The sequence below is a fragment of the Musa acuminata genome, chromosome BXJ3-9 (assembly GCF_036884655.1).
Source record: "Musa acuminata AAA Group cultivar baxijiao chromosome BXJ3-9, Cavendish_Baxijiao_AAA, whole genome shotgun sequence".
NCBI classification, from domain to species: Eukaryota; Viridiplantae; Streptophyta; class Magnoliopsida; order Zingiberales; family Musaceae; genus Musa; species Musa acuminata.
Genome location: NC_088357.1, coordinates 11,179,176 through 11,191,975, shown reverse-complemented (window position 1 = coordinate 11,191,975; position 12,800 = coordinate 11,179,176). Strand labels below are relative to the sequence as shown.

The 12,800-nt window shown below is 36.0% G+C and overlaps 1 protein-coding gene across 2 annotated transcripts; it reads left to right on the top strand.

Moving 5' to 3' along the window:
* Nucleotides 1-1,809: 1,809 nt before the first annotated feature.
* Nucleotides 1,810-12,470, top strand: LOC103998082 (dual specificity protein phosphatase PHS1). Of its 2 annotated transcripts, none has more exons than XM_009419473.3 (11): nucleotides 1,810-2,192; nucleotides 2,299-2,337; nucleotides 2,453-2,613; nucleotides 7,433-7,652; nucleotides 8,458-8,628; nucleotides 8,711-8,871; nucleotides 8,951-10,013; nucleotides 10,518-10,664; nucleotides 10,732-10,959; nucleotides 11,553-11,710; nucleotides 11,790-12,470. In XM_009419473.3, the coding sequence occupies exons 1-11, from the start codon at nucleotides 2,121-2,123 to the stop codon at nucleotides 12,151-12,153; spliced, it is 2,784 nt and encodes a 927-aa protein (XP_009417748.2). In that variant the 5' UTR covers nucleotides 1,810-2,120; the 3' UTR covers nucleotides 12,154-12,470. The 2 variants fall into 2 exon arrangements, with proteins under 2 accessions (XP_009417748.2, XP_065023431.1); XM_065167359.1 differs by having other exon boundaries at nucleotides 1,972-2,192; nucleotides 2,299-2,343; nucleotides 11,790-12,299.
* The last annotated feature ends 330 nt before the right edge of the window (nucleotides 12,471-12,800 follow it).

Here is a 12,800-nt window from a genome sequence, read left to right as displayed (position 1 = left end):
CAGACCCAACAAGTTTAATATGTTTGTCTTTTCATCACAACTACAATATTTTCATGTGATAATTAAATAGTACTCATAGTATGCCAATTATTGAGTGGAAGCCAACGCAACAAAGAGGTTTAAAAAATTCACAGGGAATGAATGACATTTCAATATAATTTTGGTAGGATAAGGACAATTGGCTTATTTATAACCCTACTTTGTGGAAGGCAACTCGTGTTGATAATGATTTGATCTCTCATTTTCATAAATCGTGACTTAATGTACGATTGAAATTATAATGAGGCCTTTTCTTTTTTATGCTTTGGAATCTTTCTTCCCATATTTACCCAAGAGATGATTCATATGATTTGACTCATCAAAGCTTAGTTAGAAGGTGTCATAGAGTCTCTTTATGTCTTCAAAATTTAGTTTTTATTGCTCATTGGTTATGGCATAACCGAGAATTGTATGGATAATATGTTTTTTTAATGCTAATTGCAAAATTATATTTTGGGATTATTTTGTTTAGGAGAGGATCGGATGCAAGTTTCCAATACGCGAGATGTATACTTGGATTTGCAAAGTAACAATGGCTAATTTCATATTCGAAGTCCCAACCAATTAATTTGATGAACCTAAAGTTATATGATCAATCCTAATGTTAGACTAATTAGGGTATTATAATTGATTATTAACGTCTCTACCCAATAAAGGATAATTTAAGAAGATGGATTGAGTTACGACTCATATGGATTTTATCCGTAGTTGATCTAAGACTAATTATATCAATGCCTTGTAATTTCTTAATCTCTTATGTCATATTACGTTATGATGATATCCATAATATTTTAAATTTTTATATCCTAAAACAATCTTGATATAAAAAAAATCGATGCAATTAGGCGTGTTTAAACAAATCAAACATGATTAGTTTAAACCAATCGATTCAAGACTAATTAATCTAGTTATAATTTTAATTAATTAATATATATATATTAAATTACTTGATTTGGTTTTGGTGTAATTTTAAGTAATTTTAAAAATATTTTTTTCAAATAAATTGATTCAATTTGATTTGATTCAAATTGATTAAATAAATGATTTTATCTTTTCGGAATCACTTAGTTTCAAAAGGTACATTCGAGGATAAAGGAAGCACGATCGACTTATGAGCTCTTGATTTTCTCACTTCTCAATGTGGCATTAAATGACCTTATCAATTATCAAAGTTGAAAGAATAAATTCGAATCAAATCAATTTAGACCCATTTAGTTTCCGGGGTTCGAATTTTTGATTTAATTTAACCACTTAACTTATACTATTTTTTTAAAAGGACTAAAAATATTATAGTTCTACTATTTTACATATAAATCAGTTAATTTTATAAACGACGATCGCCTTAAGAAAAACCTATAAGATAATATTAAATTATAACATACTAATCTACGCTTAACGTAAAAAAAAAAATTAAGTGAAAGATGGACACACACTCCACCTGAAACTCCCAAATAAACTACAGTTTTTATTCTACAAACTATTATTTTATTTTTTAAAAAGAAACAAAAGTTGCTATTAAGAAAGAAGTCTCAGTGCTTGAAAAATCAACACACTCAAAATATGAGAAACTTAAACTACTATTTCATTTTGCTATCATCAGTACAAACGCTTTGCAATAAATATAGCCTATAGATTTAATCTCACAAAAAGGGACATCCACCATATACAGTTAATATAAAAGGCCGCATAAAGCGGAAGGTACGACAACTACGAACTAATAAACTCCCTCGTTTGCCCCACTCTTTGGCATTGACTTCGGAGTTCATCGGACGAGGGTTTGGTAGCACATTTGCCATTCGAAATCGGCTACATTTTGAGAGCGTTTCTTTATCTTTAGGTTTCCGGGAGTTCTCGAGTAGTTTGCTGCGTACACAGTACTGTAAAGTCTACTCTCTCCGCCATCCCCGGTTTTGACAAGGGAATCGTACCACTTTCTCCCGGGAAAAGGTGGGGGTCTTCTCCCTGCCGTTGCCTTCGTTGGCCCCTTGCTTTTGAATCCGAAGGGGAGAGATTTAAAAAAGAAACGGGAGAAAAGGCGAAGTAAATCACCATCAAGATCCCAGACGCCACTCCCCCTTGTCATGGCAGAAGAGGAGCAAAAGGAAGAGAAGCTCTTCCCTCCCATCATCACCCCAAAGGGACTTTTCTTTCCGGTAATTATTTCGTCCGACTGTTCTTTCTTGGTCTGAATCAAGAAATCTTGTTCCAAAATCGGATTTTTGTGCTTTATCGTGATGAAAAATCTCATATTTCTTGCAGGAAATCGACGGAGAGAGGGAGCGCATACTCTCTTCTCGTGTAAGCGTGCGTGGTTACTACATGATTGTTTCAGTTGGCAAGATCGTTCTCGTTCTTGATACTTTTGGTTTTCTTTTTTTCTTTTTGTTTGTTTGTTCTGGTCGGATCTGTACAGGTGATTTCTTTGCTGTGGGGAGATTTAACTGGATCAGTTGAGAAATGGGTAGCGCTGGTCCGTAAGCGAAGCGGGCGATTCCCGCCGTCAGGCTTCCCGCACCGGCATCCCAAGAGTGAAACAATGTCTGATGCGTGCCCGATTACTAATCGTCAGCGAAGGTACCGCTTATAGTACGATGATGGTGATTAAGATTTTTCTTGGTTCAATATTTGATGAGATGTATCTCGTTTTAAAGATATTTACTTATATAACTTCAATATTCTAGATAGCATTCATTTGGTAACGTAGATTTTGTCCGCCACCGTGTAAGAGATTGCAAAACATCCTGTTTAATTTTTTGCGGAGGGAAAATATCTTGTTTACGTAAAAGAAAAGCATACACATAAAGTAAATTTTCATGCCATTTCACCTATTTAAGTTGGTGAAAATATGATAGAGAATCATGCTACTCATGTACGTATGGTTTCTGATTGTGCATTTTTTGTTCCCCTTCTCATCCATATTTTCTTTGCAACTAAACACAAAGAAGCTTCAAACTTCTTGGTTTCATTATTAGTTCTTTTTTCTGAAGTCTGAAGTATGCTATTCTTACAAAATGGATTTACATTGGCTTTGTTTGGAAACAACAAACCTGACTGATGTCTATTTTTTATATTTAGCCATATGTTTAAAAGTTATCTTTAAAGAATCTTGTGAGAATATTCTTGATACTCAGAATTAGAACAGGATCTTTTGTATTTTTCTGAATAAGGTGGCTTTGAATTAACAAGCCTGTCTTCTCCATTTTATTATTTTGTAATCGCTTATTTTGGATTATCAATAATTTTTTTGTGATCTATTAAATGTCATGATATATTTGATTGCAGCCATTGGATCATTGTACCCATCAAGAAAGGGTCTTACATTAGTGTGTAGGCTTGACAAAGGGGGAGCCTTGGCCGGCTAAGCTAAGAACAAAACTGAAGACTTGGGTAGCTAAGCTAAGAACAAAGGGGAAGGCTTGGCTGGGTAAGCTAAGTGGCCAACTGAACCCATATAATTGGTTGGATGCTCTAAGGACCTTTTACTTGGTCAGAGTAACTAGAGGAGAGGGTTGTTTTGCCATATCTGCCGTTTCATCCTGCTTGGATGTGTTTGTAAATGTCTATTGCATCTGTGTTTAATCAAAATTTGACTAGCCAACTAGGCTACCTCCTACTTGGAATGAGAGTGAGGCTAGCTTGCTTGATCAATAAGGATAATTATTTGAGCTTGATTTTGTATATTAGATCAGTCCCAGTTCAAACCAAAGATGCTAAGACCTCCGATCAACATAGAGGGTTAAGAACTCAAAGGAAAATCCAAAATGGTGCTTTTGAATCCTTTTGATTATATAATAGTCAACATATTCGAGATAGATACCCTACATGGGGGCTCCAGCTTAGAGAAGGATGCCACCTCCAACATGAGAGCTACCCAACTTAATCACCCAATGGGGTTTTGACTAAGGAGAGTGCAACATTGACTTCTATCAAGTATATTTCAATCCAAACTCATGTTTATGTCCTAGCTAGTTTAAAAACTACAGAATCCAAGTAGTCTTTGTATATATGGTTGTAGCACCTTGGATATATTTGAACTTTTATTCGACTATATACTTCTTAAATTTTCTTCATTCTTTATTTTCTCTCTGATCTTTCTCTCAGTCTTCTTCTCTTCCTATTTATCTTATAGAGATTATCATCTTCCCTCAAAGTGAGGTGATGTTTGATATCCGGTGATAAATCCCATCAGTTTGGTCTTAAACCAAAGGTTGAAGTGATCTACACATGCCATAATGTTGGCTCATTCCTCTAACAATCCTCCAACAATGATGACCATAAGAATTCAATGTGGATGATGACTTATTTCAATAATTAATTTGGGGAGGTCACCACTCAAATTATAAATATACAAATTGGATAAGATCAGGTTAATGCCTGTATTAATAATTTAATCTAAAATCATATTGTCTGCCAATATCTTCACGAATCCAAAAGATAAAAGCATGAATGAAGGTATTTTTCAGGCCATTGTTAGTTAATCTTACATATTCAGACAATGCAAGACTATTGTTGTATTGACATCGGCGGTAGAATTTGAAGAGGAGGTTGGCTCCCACCATATGTCTGGTTATATCAGAGTCAGAGTGGTGTCTTATCATGTGGTGGCATGTACATGATAAACTTGGGTTTTGATAACACCTCATTACTCCAAGTCTCCAACTATAGCTTGGATGCAATATTTACAACAACATGATGTTCTTGGTCCTTTGACTTGTTTGGCAGGCTTAGAGAGTGGCTGTCAATAGTATAGATAGCATACATGATATTTAACCCGATGACTAGAATATAGAATTCAACTTTGACATGCCACTTGAACCTCTCGACCTTCAAGGATCGACATAGCAGTTATGAAATATTACTTGTGGAGGTTAAGGAAGGTAACCAGTGGCTCTTATAAATTCTCAATAGGGTGAGAACACTTGTGAAACTCGTAATGGATTCGTTGATATCATTCTTTTATCATACTGTAGAAACAAGTAGAACTACATTATATCTAGACCCAACCACCACGGTTCGGTTCAAACCAAAACCAAAACCAAAACCAAAAAGGAACCGAACCGATCAAGAATCTTGATCTGAACCAAAATGGGTCAATGGTTTGATAGTTTCGAACTGAATAAGAACTAGGTTCTGGCGGTTCGATTTTGGTTCCTAGAATTTGGAACTAGAACCAAAACCGTGCATCCGATTTGGTCCCAAACCAGGCAAAAAAATTCAAAAAACTAAACGATCAAATGTCCCTCCAAATGATGAATCTGCCCCTTCTAATAGCTTAATAAATGACTAATTAGAGGGGTATTTTCAGAAATAAAAAAAATGAAATAGGTGGTTTTGGTTTGAAATTGGAATCAGAGCCTCATTCGGTTCCATTCTAAGTTAGGTATACCTAGAACCGAGTCAGGACTAATTATCATAGTTATCACTAATCAGAACCTGGTCGAACTGGGTGGTCAGACCGGAAAAACTGAGAACCAAACCATTAAATGGTCCAATTCAATTATTTGATTGGATGTGTTGAGAAATTAGAATGAACTGATTGACCTGGCCAATGTTTGGATAACCCTTATAAATCAGTCACATAAAACTGATTTGGTTTTGTAATATAGTTAAGGATCACTTAATTATCCTTGACTTATTTTTTTTATTATTTATTTAAGAGTGCATTTATGTCAAAAATTAAGGTTGTTGTGAGAAACAGGTTAAAACTGATCCGGTTTAGTGTTAATTACCACTAATGTTTCTGTTTATAATGTTGGTTGATATTATCATTCTTATCATTTTCTATACAATATTTTTTAAATTAGTTTTGATATTTTATATTTTACTGTATATAATTTTAAAATATTTATATATTTTAAGATATTTTTTAATTAAACATGTAGTTCGACCAATTGACCAACCAATTCGACTAGTGACTCAGTGACCCAAGGCTTGACTGGGTTGGTTTCCAGTTTGGTTCTGATAACTATGCTAATTATATCACTCATTATCAAATTTGAATCTACTTTGTAAAGTTTCATGTTGAGGATCTTGCAACTTGGATTTTCAAAATGGAACAGTTTTTCTATTGCATTAGGAGAAAGGTAGCCCTGACATTAGTTCACTTGCAGGAAAAGGATCAACTCTGGTACAAATGGTATTACATAGGGTATAGCAATCCACCAGGCCTATATCCCAATGAGCCATCTTAGAGATATATAACTCATGAGAGATGACTAACTTCATGCCATTTTGGTTTCTCTTATAATTCTTAGTTGCTGGTTGCCCAAGGCTGGTGACGAAGCCTGGTTGGCCAGTTTTCTTAGACCTCAACTAGGAGTCCCATAAGTCTAGAATACCTCCTTTGAGTCATCAATCTCTTGGTGCAAGTTTTGTTGACTGAGCTTGGATTGTGTTAGTATTCCCTAAGTGGACAAAGATTGGATTAGACTTCTGCAATATAGTGCTAGTCTGACTAAGACTTGCACCTCCAAACCTATACAGTAACAGAACGTGGGAGATATGAACAAGGTGTTGATGTAGGACATCGAGGGGTGTCTTGATATTGACATGGCCTTATGATCATTGAGGATTTCCATTGTATAAACACTCTGGGAACTAGAATTTTAGTTCGTTCTTTCTTTAAAAGCTCTTCTAAATGAATGCTTCATTCATGGCGAGCACCTCTGTTACCTATGATCTTGATTCAACAACCTGTTATGTTGTGGTTCATGTGAAAACAATAACATTTTACTTGTTTGTTCCAGATTTTACTGTCTGATGTGTGATCTTTTTAAAGAAACTAAATGATGACTTGAAGATGTACTCGGTGGAACCTTTTTCTTATTCTTTCAGAATTCTGAGATGTGGAAGAACCTTTAGGTAGTTGTTTCATAAGATTTCCTTTTTTGTATTAGTTCTATGGAAAAGAATATTGTATTTCATGAAATGACCTTATCGGGCTTGCCAAAATAAACTAGTTTAAGATGAGCCTCTTAGCAAGATGATTTCTCAAAGCTTGCTCAAAATAAAATAGTTTAAAATAAGCCTTTTAGCATGACTATTCTATTGTTATGAAGTTATATCAATAAGAGTATGCTGTCCAGCTGATGGAATTGTATACTGCCTTTAATGTTCATTTTCTGTAAAAATTCTAAAATATGTGTTCTTTTGGCTTTAACTGAAATAAATAATTTTGAGAATATGTTTATGGATGGCACATACTGGTCGGTTAGATCATTCTATTGATTATGAAAACTAGATCTATCATAGGGCTTGGTTCGTTTGACCCTAACAGTTTAAGTATATACTTAAAATGATGGCTGACAAATGCTCACATTTTCCCATATGTCATTAATCTTGTCACACTAGAAATACTAAAATATTTTTGTTGTGCTTGATTTTCTTTTGACAGTATTGAAATACCAGATATGCAAGAATTAAGTTGTGATTTACTTAATAAACAAAGATGTGGCGAACCTCCAGAAATGAGTTTGTGGGGAAGACTAGGAAATGCTTCTGTTTTGGACATTGAAACCAGTAACTTCTCCTGGGATGCTTTGTCATCTCTGCATCATACAGAGCATACAAGCAGCAGTGAGCAATCTGAGGATGAAATGAACAAGGCTATGGAGGTACATTGATCAAGCTGCATCCTTATGCATGAGGCTATCAGCGGTCTATTTTGTCATGAGAATCAAGTTTTACCATCTTTTCTTTTCTCTTTTATTGTGATTTTTCCAGAAATAAGGCTTTTGAGTTTTTGTTGGCTTATTCCTTGGATGGACTTAGTTTACCTTGAACTGGAGAGAACTTTAGCTAGGATGGTCAAATTTTAACACAAGCATAAATTTTAGTAGGCTGGTGGGTTTCCATTTTGCTAGACAGAATTTTCTAAGGCCCCAGAGAATTAACAATCAAATCACACTTGTCATTCCATGTCTTTAGCCTCAGCACCAACACAGTGCATCTTCAGCATTTGCTACTGTCCGCTGGAGATGCAATTTGATTTTGAATGCTACCTGCTTATTTGTGCTCAGTTTTGTCAGATATTTGTTGGTTGCAAGTTAAGTAAATTTTGTTTCTTTTGTACAAATTTACAGGACATCTTTGCCTTTTGTTTCCTTTGTATGTTCAATTGCTTAGCTAGTGATGGTTTAGAAAAGATTCAAATTCACTACCAAATGCTCAAACTTCAGTTAGCAGTCTCCCAAACTGTAAAATAGGAATTGATGATGTGATCATATATATTTTGTTCTATGTCATAATCCAGTCATGAGACACAAGGCAGATGAATCCAGCTTAACGCTTGAGATCTCTTTCACAGCAATGGACCTCAGTAGAATGTCTGCTAATTATTCTTATATAGTGGCACCAGGTTACGAGCTATTTCAGTGTTTCAGGTATGTCTCGTCTTGTAACACTTATGATCTGTTACAGGTGACTGTCAATTCTGGAGGAGTTGTTTTCTTTGCTTTGTTCAGCTCTAGTGCTGATCTATCAACACATGAAGCAGCAGCAGTTATAAAGATTGCATCCTCCAGGATGGCCACACAGTCAGAGCGCTTGGGTTATGAATTTGGGAAATGGCTTGGAGTGCATACACCTCAGGTGTATACCTTTACCTTTATCATTAAAAGCCTTTCTTTTCATAACAAATAATTATATGTGGCATTCTTGTAACTGAATGCAGGCAAGAGTGGTACATAATTCTAACCCTGAATGGCATCGGATTAAGTATGCTACAGAAAAAGCACGAGATGCAGCAGTTTCAGCTGGAGATGAAGTTGGTGAAATAACTTGTTCAGAGTTGTTAGAAGCTCTTGAATTGAGTCGATGCCTCTTCCTGATGAAGTATGAGCACCTTCTGCATCTTTGATTAATTATTTATATTTTGTTAGATTTTCTCATATCCTTTTGTTTTGTATTCTAGTTATGTGCATGGCTCCCCTCTTCTTGAGAGTTCAAATGCATTTCAAAATCGGGAAGCCGCTATGAGGGCTGCTGCAGCACTTGGCAGGGTTCTGATGTTAGACCTTATACTTAGAAATGAGGATAGACTCCCTTGCCGTCAACTAGGGTGGCGCGGCAATTATGCAAATCTCTTAATTGCCGATAAGGTGACATCTGGGAATATGGATGCACTGCATGAAGAGAGTTCTGCTGCTAGAAGTTATGCACCACAGGTAACAAGGTTTCTACAGAAAGAGAGAAGAATGGTTCCCCCTACCTCTGAACCTTCATGTCAGAGCTCAGATGTTTTTTATGAGTTCAGCAACAAATTGGTGAAGAAAGAAATAGTGAATAATGACAGCAATGGTGATTTTCATGTTGTGGCCATTGACTCTGGGGTTCCTCGACGACCACCTGCAGGAAAACGTGCAAAAGATCATGAAAGATATCCAAAACTCATCGAACTCTTACTTAACAATGTAGACTACTCTTCCAACCTGTTATATGAGATATCTGGAGGTAGACTGGGACATCCTGGACCTGGTGAGGCTAATTCAGTCAGTGATTCATGTTCTTCCCTTGATGATACCGACATGGCAGCTGTTGTTCATGAGTTTCGAGGAGGATTTCGTGCAGCTCTCAGGGACCTTCAAAGTTTTCATTTATTTCTCCTTACCCTCTACCAGAAATTGGATGGCCTTCTACGAGTGTTTCTGTCAATAATTAGTAAAAGTTCTGGAGAGTCTGACAGAGATGATATGGGCACTTTGGATTCACCATCTCACTCAGCTGGATTTGGTTACAGTACTCCCTCACCTGCATGCAAGCAACACATTGCAAATGAAGTAAGTGTGGAATCAACTGACTCCACATTGCAGAAAGCTACTACAAAATCTTCATCCGCAGGATCACGGGGAAGTCCTGAATCGATTTCTCCCGTTTCTCGTGAAAACTGGAATGGGAGGTACTTCAAAGGAAGTGAAGAACATTCTCATAGTCTTCGATTGACAATGAAGCTTCGTGACTTTCACAAATTTGCAAAGGTTAGGAATTTTTTAAAAGTCATCCCTCTTTGTTGACCATAATAAGAAAAATAGCAAATCCTGCTGCTAAATCTAGTTTCCTGCATTATGTGGCTTCATTTTTTATAAGCATGATCAATATGTTTGTGAAACAAAATAAAATGCAACTAGAATTTGCCTGATTCTCTTTATTATCGTTTAATAAACTATACATCAGACTTCTTAGTCCTAAGAACTTTCCTGTTTCCAAATTTGTCTTTGTATATCTGTGTTTGAATGTATTAGTAGCCTTTGGCATCTTTGGACTTGCTCATTGTTCTTATCTGCTCAGGATCATTCTGTTTGTATCTATTTTGTTGTTTTCCATAAAATTCTGTTGTAGTTTTTTCTAAATCATTTCTATGCAGTATTGAGATTCCTTACAACTGTCTGATGTATACTTCATATATATATATATATATATATATATATATATATATATATATATATATCCAGCACTTTGCTAATGTATGTTGCTCATTTTAGGTAGACGCTGAACTGAACAAAGAGATTGAGTTGTGGAATGGACTGCTTCGAGCAGATGTGGTTAAGTTTTGCCAGGAAAAGAATTTCAATACAGGATTCTTTGAGGGCAGTGATAATAATATTGCTGTTGATGCTTACGAGTTGAAGGTAAACTGTAGAGCTTCTTTACCTGTTTCATTCCCTTCCCTTAACCTTGTCGTTTGTTCTTTTTCAGGTCCGACTTGAACATATACTCGAAAGGATAGCTCTGATTTCTGATGCGGCAAGTACAGAGAGGCCATCTCTTGTTACAAATAACTTGTTTATTGGTGGGGCTCTTGCTGCAAGGTCAATGTACACCCTTCAATACTTGGGCATCACACATATTCTCTGCTTGTGTTCGAATGAGACTGGACAGTCAGAATCTCAATATCCGGACCTTTTTCAGTACAAGAACTTCTCGGTAGGTCTTTCTTATATGTATTTAATATGTTAAATGACACTTCTAGGAAGATATCTAGGGTGGTAAAAAATGGTTTATTCCCTGGGAATTATGGGTCATTACACTCGGATTTCATGTAGTCCTTGCTCATGTCATCTTTGATCTTTTAGGATTCGCTTCATGCTAGTGGACAATTTTACTTGAGTGGTAAAAAAGTGGAATTTAGAGTTGATATATTAAATTGATGACTTCTCAAAGGCCAACTTTACCGAAATGAAGTGATGACATCCATTAAGTTATGAATTTTGCCTTTTCATTTTGTCATTGTACTCGAGGAAACAGAGGATATGAGTGGCTTCCTTTCTGTCATCTGATATAACTTGTTTATTTATGCTTCTTATTTTGTTCTTTTTTATCTTCTCTGAAAGTTTTCATCTTTAATAACTTGATGAATGTTGGGATTAACAGTCAGGAAATGTTTTAGCTTTTATCTGGGAAAGGTCTCTTTATCTTATTCTTCATCTCTAATGTGTTTATAGAGTAATAAATGTCTTGAGCCTATGCAAGCAACCATTGAAATCATTTGTCTGACCACAAACTCATGGCATATCCAGATAGGTGATGAAGAGGATACAGACATCAGTGATATCTTTGAGGAGGCTTCAGATTTCATTGATCATGTTGAGCATTCTGGAGGAAAAGTTTTGGTTCACTGTTTTGAGGGAAAAAGTCGCAGTGCAACTGTCGTCCTTGCTTACTTAATGCTAAGAAAGTGAGAAAACATCTGGTATGGTGTATCTGCTGCTATGCCGATTCAAGTCTAAGAAATTTGTGTGCAACTTTATTTTCAGGGGATACACACTATCTGAAGCATGGAACACGCTGAAGAAGGTTCACCGCCGAGCTCAGCCGAACGATGGCTTTGCCAAAATTCTGTTAGATCTTGATAGAAGGATACACGGAAAAACTTCTATGAATTGGCAGCACAAGAGACCTGTGATGAAGGTGTGCCCGATCTGTGGAAAGAATGCTGGTCTGAGCACAAGCTCACTCAAACTCCATCTTCAGAAGTCTCACAGAAGAATTTCCGCAGGGAGTGTCGACAGTGCTATGAAAATGGAAATACAGAAGGCCATGGAGGTGTTCAAGATTAGCCGCGGCAGCAGTGTCAGCCCGACTCAGAAGCAGTCTCAATCATTGACTGACAGCTTTTAGCATCGGATGTGCTCGCAATTCCAGAAGAAAATATGGGGTTTAACATTCCATTATGTTGTAAATGTGTTATCATGCAGCACTGCTTCATGGGGATCTCTTGTGCAGTGTTCAAGTTATATTTCTTTTATTCTTTTGTATCATTGTGGTTATTTAAAAAAGTAGGAAGTCAATAAATACAAGCATTTGTGTAGAAAATTTATAGATAGATATTTGAGATCTATCAATCATTATTGTATTCAAGACTAACCACCTTTGTAATGTGAAGTTTTGGCCATTAAAGTTGGCCTTCAAGCTGTTATAGCTTCTGGCTTCTTCAATGTTCATATAGAGATTCTTTTCTAAATGCACAGAACCTCTATGCAACCTATGATTACTTACCTGAGTTTTCTGCTTTTTAGTTATCTTCTTGTATGGTTTATCATAAATGTTCTTACATTTACAAAATCTCTTGCACTGCTCTCGCAAGATAGATCTTCTGTTTAGTGGGTGGATTCTTTTTCCTAAGAGTTATCTTCTTACCATCTGGTCGAAGTTTCAATAAATCTTTTGCAAAAAAAAAATCAATATTAAGCAGGATATGCTGAAAATATTAAGATATGGAAGTCGTCGGCATATTGATGATTTGGCAGGGGAAAGAGATACAAGTC